General features: G+C 33.8%; 1 protein-coding gene across 1 annotated transcript in view; it reads left to right on the top strand.

The window, feature by feature from the left end:
* The window catches only part of LOC147072418 (neuronal acetylcholine receptor subunit alpha-7-like), a 48,803-nt gene that overhangs the window by 20,289 nt on the left and 15,746 nt on the right, over window positions 1–12,768 (top strand). Inside the window, exons 2-4 of the mRNA XM_085947314.1 lie at window positions 3,857–4,011; window positions 5,537–5,720; window positions 6,463–6,679. Coding sequence (XP_085803440.1) covers window positions 3,857–4,011; window positions 5,537–5,720; window positions 6,463–6,679 — 556 coding nt within the window. The remainder of the gene's footprint in view (window positions 1–3,856; window positions 4,012–5,536; window positions 5,721–6,462; window positions 6,680–12,768) is intronic.

Here is a 12,768-nt window from a genome sequence, read left to right as displayed (position 1 = left end):
CGGGATTTAGGCTTTCGGGATTTCGACCATTCGGGATTTCAGCATTCGGTATTTCGGCATTCGGGATTTCATCCGGCACCCCTTTCACTGGGTTGAAGTAAACGTATAGCACTGTAAACAAACGCAAGTAACGTGAAAGTCTGACATCACGAGAATTGAGGTCCTCTATGTGTATAGAAATGTAACATATGCGTTTCACATCGAAAAAGCTCTTGGTTTTGATTTTGGATGGGGTTTTTTTTACCTTGCATAATTTTTGGATAGAGGCCCGATTTTTATCGTGCCCGGAAACTATGCAGTTCGACGTATTACACTTCACCATGAAATGTTGTATCGAAAAAATATGGCCGTATATTAAAGACCGTCCAACCTAATTGGGTCTTATAGTACTGACATAAAATGTATGTCTAAATAAAGCACGGTTCTTGTCGGTTTACACTTATCAGGAAGCTAGCAACAAACAAATTTTGAAAATAGCCAATATACTGGATTATTTGTTAGACTATGTTAGGTTATGATAGGTTAGGTTTTTATTCTTGAATTCATGAATTTTGCCAAAATCAGCTATGAAAATTGAATTAATGTTCATATTGAATCTAATAAAATTGGAGACCGTATAGTATACAGTCATCTCTTTCCGATAAGAAATCTCACGGCGAACTATGCCACGGTGAAATGTTTTACGTACAATTTTCATGTAACCGATATTTATAGCCACGTTACTGATATTTGCTATTGCTACGTGATGTAAATGAAACGGAGATATCTACGTTTATAAATTTAAAAGCCCGAAATGAAAATGATGATACAGAACGAAAGTTTTTGGAAAGCTTTCCGAATCCTTTGAGAATTATATTTGTACCCCATATGTTTCCTGTAAGGATTCGTCCAAATAAAAACACTTCAAGGAATCAAACACTGCAGCTAAACAATTTGCATGAGAAAGATTGGAGTATTTATGATTGATCTCCAATAAAGAAAAACCTAGAAGCTTGCGATAGAAAATAATAAATAGATCTTTTGATCGTAATGAAAAGAGATCTCCCGCGGTTGCAAATGAAAACATTTTTCGTATGAAAGAAAACAAAAAAGCACTGACCTCGGCCCATGTAATATACGTTTAACTGACTCATGCTACTCACATGAAGATATGGGTAAGTATGTAGTCAGTTCAGCTATTAAATATAAAGGGGTATTTGGGGTATATCAAATATATTTTAAAATGCCAAACTTCGGTAGGTAAACTCAATAATGAAAAGGTTATCTTGCATATTGAAATGATTACAATATAATTCTAACATTTTATCAATAAACCGTCAATTACATTGAGCTTCTTTCCGAGCTGTTTGTTGGCGAATTTATAATCTGCCTGTAAAGTCGCCCAGTGTAATCATCGAACAAGCTAACAAGCAGGTTGTAAACACTGTTGAAAGCCGGTCAACTTTACACGGTACACGCCGGCGTGTGGGCCTACTGCGTCTGCTGCAGTAGCAACCTCCCGGTAAAAAAACCAACTACGTTCTGTCAAAATAGTCGCTGGCTTGTGGCTTCTCAGCGAAAGGAAAGTTTGTGTAATCATCAAATCGTAGTAGCTTTTAAATTCGCCAACAAACAGCTCGTAAAGAAGCTCAATGTAATTGACGCTTAAACAAATTTACTTGCTAGTATAGTTTTCATACTGAACAGGATTATTCGAACCAGTGGTGTAGTGCTAAAAACAATCCGTAAACTGTCCCCCTTACCAATGACAACGGTTATCGGTAGACAAAAAAATAAAGCAATGGGATAAGAAAATCAGACAATACATTTTTCCATAATCACTTCGGAATTGGACTGACTAATCGCATCTTTCATATTTTATCCTCAGTTTACTGGGTATGACTAGACCTATTTAAGTTCTCGGTTTAAATTATGGAGTTAAAAATATTGTAACACAATATTGATGAGAACTGTCTGGAGAAGTGTCGAAATATGATTCGTCGTAGAAAAAAATATCGCATATCGCAGATCCGGTACCCTCCAGTCCACTACTCCACTGATTTGAACATATTGTGTTTTTAACAAGTTTTATTTCAAATTATGTTAGAATATGATAGTATTTCATTGCCACTTTGTTTCAATATAACCTGACCTGGATTTACCATATAGTTAAAATGACAATAACCCAGGATCCCTTGTTAGCGAAATAAGAGAAAAAGTTTAAAAATCTTCCTCCAGATTGTCACGGATTGATAATCATTATAACACCATTGTTCAACATCGATTATGTTCACATACTCTAATGGTAATAAAGTGTATGTATTATTAAATATATTAGATTGACAAGTTTGGAACAAAATACAAGATTATCGTTAAAAAATATATTTTTTAAATTAAATTAAAATTGAAAAAAAATGGAGCACCAGTATTTACATCTCCACCCCAAGGTCCATTTGTTGTTAAATCCAGGCGTGAATGTAACAGCAAATGGAAGTGTTTTACTTCAATGTTGGTAACTTTTTGGTGAACAGCTGTTATATAATAAAAAAAATTAGAACTTATCGGTATACATAATAAAATTGATAATTTGAGAATAATTTAATGATCATGCAAAAAAACGTACTTATCATTTTACCACATTTTTCTTAGCTCCTATTCTTGTTAGTCCGGTGGGTGTTTATCCAGTACAAATCTTGCAAACGATTTTTAACTAACTTTCCGACTAGCTAGACATTTGAAACTTTTAGAATATATCAGAACACGATGCCAATGCATTCTTTTAATACTTTTACCCATCTTTAAGTAGAATTAAATTCATTTTCAGTTAATTCTGTTTTGTATGAAAAGTTATTTCGGAAGAAATCCGTAATCCAATCCACTACTATTGGTTGCTAAGAGGGTGGTCCTAGCAACTAAATTATTAATATATACGTGCGTTACTATGGAAATCAAAATGACATTTCAGTATTCTATATTTGTTTGTTTGTTGCAAAATAGCAAAAAAATGATTTGTTGACAATTGCCTTATTTGTCCTAAATTTAATAATACATAGAATTGCCAAGTTTATATGATTCAACAGAAAATTTAAAAACGTAGCATACAAAAAGTTCTTTTTATCTTGTAATTATTTACATTATTGATTAACATAACTCTCACTATAGTATAGTTTTCCTTAACTTTCCCAAACTTTTTCTGCGATGGAACACTTTGCAAATCCTGAAATTTTAACGGGACACCTTGTTTATTTTGTATGATAAGTAAATAATACATAATCAAGAAATTAGGAAAAAATAACGGAAAAAATCACAATTATTTATTTAGTAATATTATTTTTAAAATATAACACACAAAACAATAAGGGAATGAAGATCTTAATGACTTCGGTAATTTAGGTCATTGAATTGCAACTTTTCTTGATATCAGAAACAATATTATATATTTAAATTCTTAAACCTGGTGAGGCGTCGAGCCTGTTCCTGGACTTCGTTGCAGCATAATATGAATATCCTGATTAGCATAAATATGTGGTAGTAAACGGAAGGAAAACAATAGTCGCTTGTTTTGACACACTTGGGTACTCTTCTCACGCGGATCATCAATGTTCCACGGAACATAGTTTGAGAAACCCTGCTATACAATGCGTTTTTTTTAATAGAGCCGCCTCACGAAGAAGTTTCTGTTTTGTCGATAATCACTTGCTCAACCTATTAGTCCAAACACCCATGGAAAAACAACATATGATTTTTTTCTAGGCCTGGGATTCGAACCTGGGAATACACGACATTATAAGGCTGACGCGTAGCCGTTCGGCCATCGTGAGCGATGTGGGCAATGGACTATACAATGTATATTTAATTAAAATTCTAATTGTTCTAGGATGAAAAAAATCAGATATTGACAGCAAATTGTTGGATAACACAAACATGGACTGATCATCATCTGCAGTGGAACTCTTCAGAATTCGCTGGCATCGAGGTCATACGGATGCCATATCAACGAGTTTGGAGACCGGACATTATACTATACAATAAGTAGGAACTTTATAATAAATAATAATCACACACACGAACGGATGTATGAAGTAGCATATTAATTGTAATACTTACAGAGTTTCGTTTCTAGTATCATACTATTGATGCATCTCATACATATTTTCTTTCAATTGAAATTGTTTTGAGTTTGTATTACATTTTTTATGTTCAGTTCATAATGTACTTATTATATATGTTTGAAAATGCAGAACTACGTAATTTTATAAAGAATATAGAAAGAATTTATGTAAATTAAGACTGTCAAATATTTTATAAAACCTAAAAAAAGTGAATCAACATAATTCGGAACCCCCAGAAATCTCTTAATTTGCAATTTCGTGGTCAGATCTAAAATTTCAAAATATTTATTACATAATTATTTTTATATTAATTAACCATATTTTCTTGATTAAAATTTATTATTATTATTAAAATCAGGAATGAGTCAATGCAAATTATCCTTTAAACCTCAGTAGGTGAGTATCAAATTGAATCATTTACACTGGTAAGTATGTATTCAAAGCGTGTTACAAAATATATAGCAGGTATTTAATATGAAGACATGTCTTCATAACTTCAACTGATTTTTTCAATCGCGGTGCGATTTCTGGTAAAGTTTCCATTGGGTTGTTTTTCAAACTCGACAATTTCCCGATTAAAAAAATAAAGCTTATCATAGCGCCAAGGAAAAGAGGCGGAAAAAGGGTATTTTATTTTGACATCGAAGATTTCCGTCACTCGCAGCTTTCAAATTAAAGCTCTTGCTAAGTTTTTTTCTCATCAGAGCCTTTTGTCTAACACCTACTTATTTACTTTGTCTTCACAAGTTGGTTTTGAATTTTTCATCGGTTAATGTCTGCTCGGGAGTTCATCGTATTTTTTTTAATTATTTAAAAGCTTCCCTTTCAAATAACCCCATTTTAAAAAAAATTGTCGAATGGGATTTTTATACAAAATGCCCTGAACTATCTAGGTACCGCGTTCCATCGGTTGTTAGGCGCATGAATTTTTAAGACTTTAAATCTGGGGTGCATCTTATAGTCGAGGGCGTCTTTAAATCGCTCTAAAAATGAAAACCGTTCAGAGATCAGCGACCCTTAGTCGAAATGTTATTCAGAAGAATCGGAAACCGAATCTGAAGACATAGTAAAGCGAAATTAAGTACATAGTTTTAAATAATATACCTACTATATATTATTATAATGACTAATTTCAATATTATTATTGGTACCTTTATATTTGAAAATAAGGGTGCATTTTATGATCGAAAGCGTCTTATAATGGATACCATACGGTATTAGTTGAGGTTTATTAAACAGGAGAATACTTAAATAAGACATTATTTTCGTATCCATCGGTGTCAATACACGTTAAATTCAGTATGGCCAATTTCAAATAATATTTATAATAAATTGTCACGGTTACGGTAATAATATCATTTCTCTCATTTTAAAGTCATAATTATTCCCAAAAACCTGTATTTAATAATTCCATGTAATGTGTAATATTTACTTCCTCTTTTCAGTGCTGATCCACAATATCCTACGTCTGTGATCAACACCAATGTGATTGTCTCACATACAGGTCATGTCACTTGGCTAAGTCACGGCATCTACAGATCGTCGTGTGACATTAATGTGGAATTCTTCCCATTTGATATTCAAATGTGTATCCTAAAATGGGCGTCATGGACATACGACGGCTACCAGGTAAATTTAAGTTAATATTTTTCTTTCAATGCCGTCTTATACCTATCGAAGGTTGGTGATCAAATTGAGTCGTATCAGTCCACCAACGACTTACATTTGATATAAAAATCAAGCTTCAATATTAGGACCATACATAAATAATATTTGATATAAATAAAAAGGATTTCAGGTTATACACATTTATATTTTTTATAAAAATCGATGTTTTTTGAAATAGATATAAAAAATATTAAAACTATTAATTAGTCAAAAAATCTCTTAAGTGATGCTTAGAAAACTTAATAAACTAAATTTTAATAATAAATATGACCATAAAATATATGTAATAATAGGGTGCGGTCCGATTCAACAAATTCACATTTTATTACATTTTTTACAATTGTAAGTTTATCTTTGACTTAAAATAAAAAATATTTTTCTTTTTAATGTTTTCAGACACATATTTATTCATTAATACAGTTGAAATTATCAAAAAAATGTCTCAAATTGCAAGCTTCGTATTTTTCCGCTAGGTGCCTCGTTAAAAAAGGCTCAGTGAAGACTTCGCCTTAAATCGGTTGCTTTATTAATTTCTCAAATGCTTAAATTGATTTTTGGTGACATGAAAATATTAAAGGCTATTCCTTTTCATAAATGGCTGTAAAAGTAGGAATGCTTGTAGTATATAACCGGGAACGTCTTATATTATTTACATAAAATATTTTTAACAAGCTAAATAATTTAATGTTTTGTTTTATTAAAGATAGACCTTTTGCAAGAATCGGACCAAGGCGACACGAGCAATTACCAAGCGAACGGTGAATTCGATCTTGTGAGCTTCTACGCCAAGAAACATGTCCTCTCTTATTCCTGCTGCCCCGAACCATATCCGGACATTACTTACATTATAAAATTGCGCCGCAGACCATTGTTCTACGTGTTTAATTTGATTCTTCCCTGTATACTGATCAACGGAATAGGTAAGATAATATAATATTATTTTTCTTTTTTGTCGTGTTGTTTCCATAAGTGGAGTATTGAGACCTTTTGATTGTTCCGTCGATTGACGGACGTGTGCCACATCCACATCCCCCGTAATATCCCAATGTCGAAAACGTATATGCCAGAGATGGCGAACCTATGGCACGCGAATGTTTTATGTTGAAGAGAAAACAAATTAGATCTATATATATAAAAGAAAGTCGGGTTAATTACACCATTTATTTTATAACTCAAAAACGGCTGGACCGATTTTTATGATCTTTAATTTGTTGGATTTGTCTCTGCCCTGAATAGCAGAATAACTATTAAAACATTGGAAAATTTAACGGAAAAAGAAATTATGAAGAACATTCATTTTCTTATACATTTCGTATGGAACGGCTTTTTTGATGATGTCTATTGATGATATAGAACTGATTTCGATGAAATTTTTTTGTTCGTCTCGGCCTCGCGCATTGGAAAAGTAAGAAAATCACAAAAAAAATCCATATACACCGCCATCTCTGATACATGAGTATTGCAATTCAGTAAAGTACATCAAATACATCTGCAAATATGTCACCAAAGGCAGCAATATTGTGGTTTTTGGCATTCAAACTCCCAATACCAACGATGAAATCACGCACTATCAAGTTTGTCGATATGCGAGCTGCAATGAAACAATTTGGCGTATTTTCTCATTCCCAATTCATGAACGTCATCCCACTGCTGTACATTTGGCGGTGCATCTGGAGAATGGTTAACGAGTTTATTTTAATGCATCGAATGTTGCTCAACGTGCTGTAACACCTGCAGCGACAACATTTACCAGTTTCTTTTCAATTTGTCAAAGCGATCCGTTTGCACAAACGTTGCTCTACTCTGAGATGCCACGTTATTACACTTGGAACGCTTCATCGAAGAAATTTCAGCGTCGGAAGCAAGGCGATGCGGTTCCTAATTATCCGGATGTGCATTCTAATGATGCTCTTGGTCGCATTTACACAATTCATCCGAAGAATGAAGAATGCTTCTACTTGCGGTTGTTGATGGTAATTAATGTTCGTGGGCCGACATAATTTGAATCACTTTGAACTGTCAATGGTGTAGTGTGTCCAACATTTCGTGCTGCATGTCAACAGCTCAATTTGATTGAAAACGATATTCATTGGGACATGAAAATCGCTGTAGCAATTGTTTCTGCATCTCCAAGTCAGATACGCACATTATTTGCTATCATTATTTCGACATGCTTCCCATCAAATCCACCTGAACTGTGGAACAAGTACAAGGGTGACATGTCAGAAGACATTTGACATCGAATTTGTGTCAGTTCAGAGAATCCCGATCTCGAAGTGAATGAGGAGATACATAACCAGGCTTTGCTTTTGATCGAAGACATGTGTTATCTCATGTGCGGCAGTTTGTTAGTCAAGTTAGGAATGCCAACGCCACATCGTGGAATGAATGACGCTTTTAATCGAGAATTGGAACGTGAACGTGAATATGATCGAGATGTATTGAACCGATCGGTTCGATCGAATGTACCAATGTTGAACCCCCAACAAAAGGAAGTGTACGATACGTTAATGCAGGCAATTGATGATGGAAATGGTGGTTTATTTATCCTCGATGCGCCTGGTGGAACTGGGAAGACATTTTTTATGTCATTGATTTTGGCCACTGTTCGTGTGAGATCCGAAATTTCTGTAGCAGTTGCTTCTTCTGGAATAGCGGCCACGTTGTTAGAAGGATGCCGAACGGCTCATTCAGCGTTGAAATTGCCGTTAAACCTTCAAACGACTGAAACACCGACAATCAGTATTGCGAAACACAAAGTTTTGGTAGCAAGTAAAATCATCACCTGGGATGAATGCACAATTGCGCACAAATACGCATTGGCAGCACTCAATTGAACTATGAAAAATCTGCGCAATTACTCAAGATGTTTTTGTGGCGCAATGCTTCTACTATCTGGCAATTTCCGCCAAACACTACCAGTAAAGTAATCATAAAGTCTGTGGCGCTATGTCAAGAAACTTCAGCTGACGACAAACATGCGAGTTGCATTGCTAAACGATCCATCTGCCGAAGATTTCTCTAAGCAATTATCGGTAACTGCCGTGCTCCTGTCGACGAATCGAACGGATTGATTTCGTTTCCGCTGAATTTTTGAAATTTCGTCTCAGCGAAGGACGACCTCATCAACAAAGTGTTCCCGAACGTCATTGCTAACCACAAAAATCACAATTGGTTGAGTGAACGAGCAATTTTTGCGGCAAAGAACAAAGATGTGGATCACCTAAACTTCACAATTCAAAATCAAATCGTTGGTCCAATGCATTCCTTCAAATCTATCGACTGTGTAATAAACGAAGACGAAGCAACCAACTATCCAACTGAATTTTTAAACTTATTGGATCTGCCTGGCTTGCCACCGCACAATTTACAACTGAAGATTGACTTGGTAGTTATCATGCTTCGAAATCTGAACCAACCAAAACTATGTAATCTATTTCATTTTGATTTGATTTTTGCACATTTATTGAACTTAATTCATTTTGAGTATTTTAATTCAGCTAATAAGTTAACACAAGATTATTGATTGTGAGGCGGTACGAAGTTCGCCGGGTCAGCTAGTATTATAATAATTTAAAAAATATATTTTTTTACAAAAAAGTATTACAAATAAATAAATATTAAATAATATTAAAAAAATAATGATGGCATAGCAATGGATATTTTTTTCGGTTTTTAATAATATTTTTACCAATAATATTTACCAATCGATGCGCAAAAGGAAACAACAAAATTCATACATAAATGACAGATCGCTATAAAAAATAGCAGGTGGATAGTCTTAAAGCAATTGCATGGGTTGGTCCATGGTACATTACGGTTATGTGTCACAGATAATAATATCGTACTAACCTCACTAGGCGGCGGGAGAAGCCCACCCTGGTCTATGCAATACACACTTAAACTGCGGCTGCCTTTAGTTGTAACGTCTAGAACTACTGTAACTGTTGTCATGCACAAAGCAGAATTATCCGCGCATCATTCTGACAAAATAAAAGATCTGTAATTTTTTCCTAATCTTTTGTGATATTTAATATAAAATAAACAAATTGCTTCCAAGAATTATAATTACCTAAGTGTATTTTGACCTTGGACATAATAATATTGAATACACCACTACGTTTAGTTCAATAACTCAAGTTTTAGGAAATGTGATGATTTGGTTAAGATAATGAAAAAATGAAAAATCCGAACCGTTTCCAAGCAGCAAGAAGTAAAAAATAGTGGAAAATTTTGCTCTAATTCTCAAATGCATTGACGTGGATAAGAGTAGATATGCTCCTTTTGAGAAATCTCGCAAAACCCCTAGCATTACGTCTCGATTGATACCAGGGTTTTGCGGAGCCCTGGTAGAGAATCAGAAGGTTAAGCAATGAAGAATATTTACTATTTGTCGTAAAAAAAAACTGTTAAGAAACTTCTTCACGAGGCTACCAAGATTCATAACATCTTGTTGAACCGTAAAGAACGTTTGCTATAATATTATAACTGATATTTAAAAATAATGTTGAGAATATTAATTGATTATAACCATATTAACTGGACAAAATGGCACAGAGTCTACAAAATATCGCTTAAAACCGCGGTAAAAACAAGTAATACCTTTTTACATAGTTATTTAATTTTATAATCGAATTTTAAGAGACCTTTTTATTTCACCGGCGAAAAATCCTTCCCGCAATAAAGCGCGAGAGCTTTATTAGTTGGCTTTCGTGTAAAATTTTATCATCGCAAAATTGTGAAAGCTTTTTTTAGCTCCACCGCATGGAAACTTTCCATATTCGCAAATTCACTTATTTTCGGCGGACTCAAAAATTGAATAGCATAATAAACCTGGGTCGAATATGTAAATATTATATTATAAATCAGGGGAGGGCAAACTGCGGCCCGCGGGCCGCATGTGGCCCGCCGGGTATTTTTTTGCGGCCCGCCATCATTAATTGTACTTCTGATTACGAATAACTTTTTTTATATTTTTTTAAAAAATATTGACAATAGTTTAAAAGTTGAAGAATTTGTTGTTTCGTTAATGTATTATCTCAGTACGTCTTCCTTGCGTCTCGTCTCACACTATGTAACCACTATTTTCTATGTTGAACATCGTGACACATTTAAATACTTTTAACTCTGCGTTGCAAGGAAAAAAAATATATGCCCACGATATGGTGAAGAGTTAGAATGGATTTCAATTAAAACTCAAGTTGTTCCTTCGACAAATATCGAATAAGAACGTGGACCACTTTCCAACTTTGAAGTTGCTGAATATACCAGAATATAAATTTGAAGAATATGGTAAAATTATTAAAGCTCTGAATGACGATTTTTTACAAAGATTTGGTGACTTCCGAAAAATTGAGACAAGTTTAGCAACAGTACGCGATCCATTTTCAATAGATATTGATAGTGTACTGACAGAGCTACAACTTGAGATTATTGGTCTGCAGTGTGACACTGATTTAAGAGAATTGCATCGTCGTGAAGATATATCCAAATTTTACAATGCCCTTAATTCAGACAAATTCGAACAACTTAAAGATTATACAAGAAAAATGTTCGTTGTTTTTGGATCAACCTATATATGTGAACAAACATTTTCGATCATGAACCTCAATAAAAATTCTTTACGATCAAATATCTCCGATGCCCATTTACAAGCAGTTTTGAAAATATAAACCACAACATTAACACTTGAATTTAAAAAAATGTACAACACTTTCATTCTTCTCATTAATTTTTTTGTAATGTTTATTTTTCGTGATAATAAATAGTGTATATCTAAAAATGGTATTTTACTTGCGGCCCGCCGCTCATTTTGAATTCTTGAATTCGGCCCTCCATCCAAAAAGTTTGCCCGCCCCTGTTATAAATGAATGGCAGGTACCAGGTACATACATCATATATATTATATCGATATTCAGTATGCGGATACATAGGATACTAAATGTCACCGAGTTTAGCTGAGCCAGTCCAACCCTTTTCTTTTCTCTCTAAATTCTTTCTTCAAGCACCACGGTGCATAGTTGTTACGTCAGTCCCGTGCGACTCCGTATTGGGATAGCCGAGCAAGCACGTAAAATCCTTTCTTTCAGACACGTTTTAAGCGTCATGGAAGACGGTCCTGCATATCCACAGCTGTATATACATGTCGGGTGGAGATGGGAAACATAAAATCATATCATATATTGATGCAGAAGTATGGAGGTATATATTATTATGTACATGGCTTAAATTCAAATCCGTTGCATGTGAAAAACCAACATTTTAAATCAGTTGGTTATAGTTTATAGTTTCACTCATTCTTCAAATTTAATGGGTGCTGATATGTACGTAGATACATACTATATGCATTTTGATTTAACCCCTTGACTTTATCCACGTCTTTGCCAGTCAGTTTTATTCTAATCTACCGTACCTATGAGCCAATATCGCATGTAAGTATTTGGATTCAGTCTTAAATCTCGGCTTGGTTTTCTGCCAAACTCTATGTGTTCGTCGATCCACGGGTTGTTAGGGCGTCTCTGTGGTCTTGTATTGCCTCTTGGATACCATTGTATGACTGCATTTATCAAGTCGTTCTCCAGTTTGGTTCTGCGAGCAATCTTATCATACTCGTACATACACGAATTAATGTATATTGTATATCATAATAAAATATAACAAACAACTGTATACTAAATTAAATTTAAAAGCACTTCCAGATATAATTTTACATTCTTAATTCTTGTATAAATTCTGAATTAAATAAAAAAAATATTTAATTAAAAATATCTATTAAACAATATGTTAAAAAGATTTCTAAATATATATAGGGTTTGGTTTATTATTTACTTGGGAAGGCACATATTTATTTTACATGAAAGATTTTGTTATATGGACTTGAAATATCTTTAGGTATATTTCCCACACATATTTTAAATCCGTAGATTCTTTCTAGGAAACTAAATGATAATAAAGTTAAATAAATAAAATGAAAAGTAAATAATGAAATATAAAACCTGTAGTAAGAATA

The sequence above is a fragment of the Rhyacophila brunnea genome, unplaced genomic scaffold (genome assembly GCF_057557595.1).
Source record: "Rhyacophila brunnea isolate RB1 unplaced genomic scaffold, BYU_Rbru_1.0 scaffold_2, whole genome shotgun sequence".
NCBI lineage: Eukaryota > Metazoa > Arthropoda > Insecta > Trichoptera > Rhyacophilidae > Rhyacophila > Rhyacophila brunnea.
The sequence above is the reverse complement of the archived record's forward strand: the minus strand, read 5'-3'. Positions and strand labels throughout refer to the sequence as shown.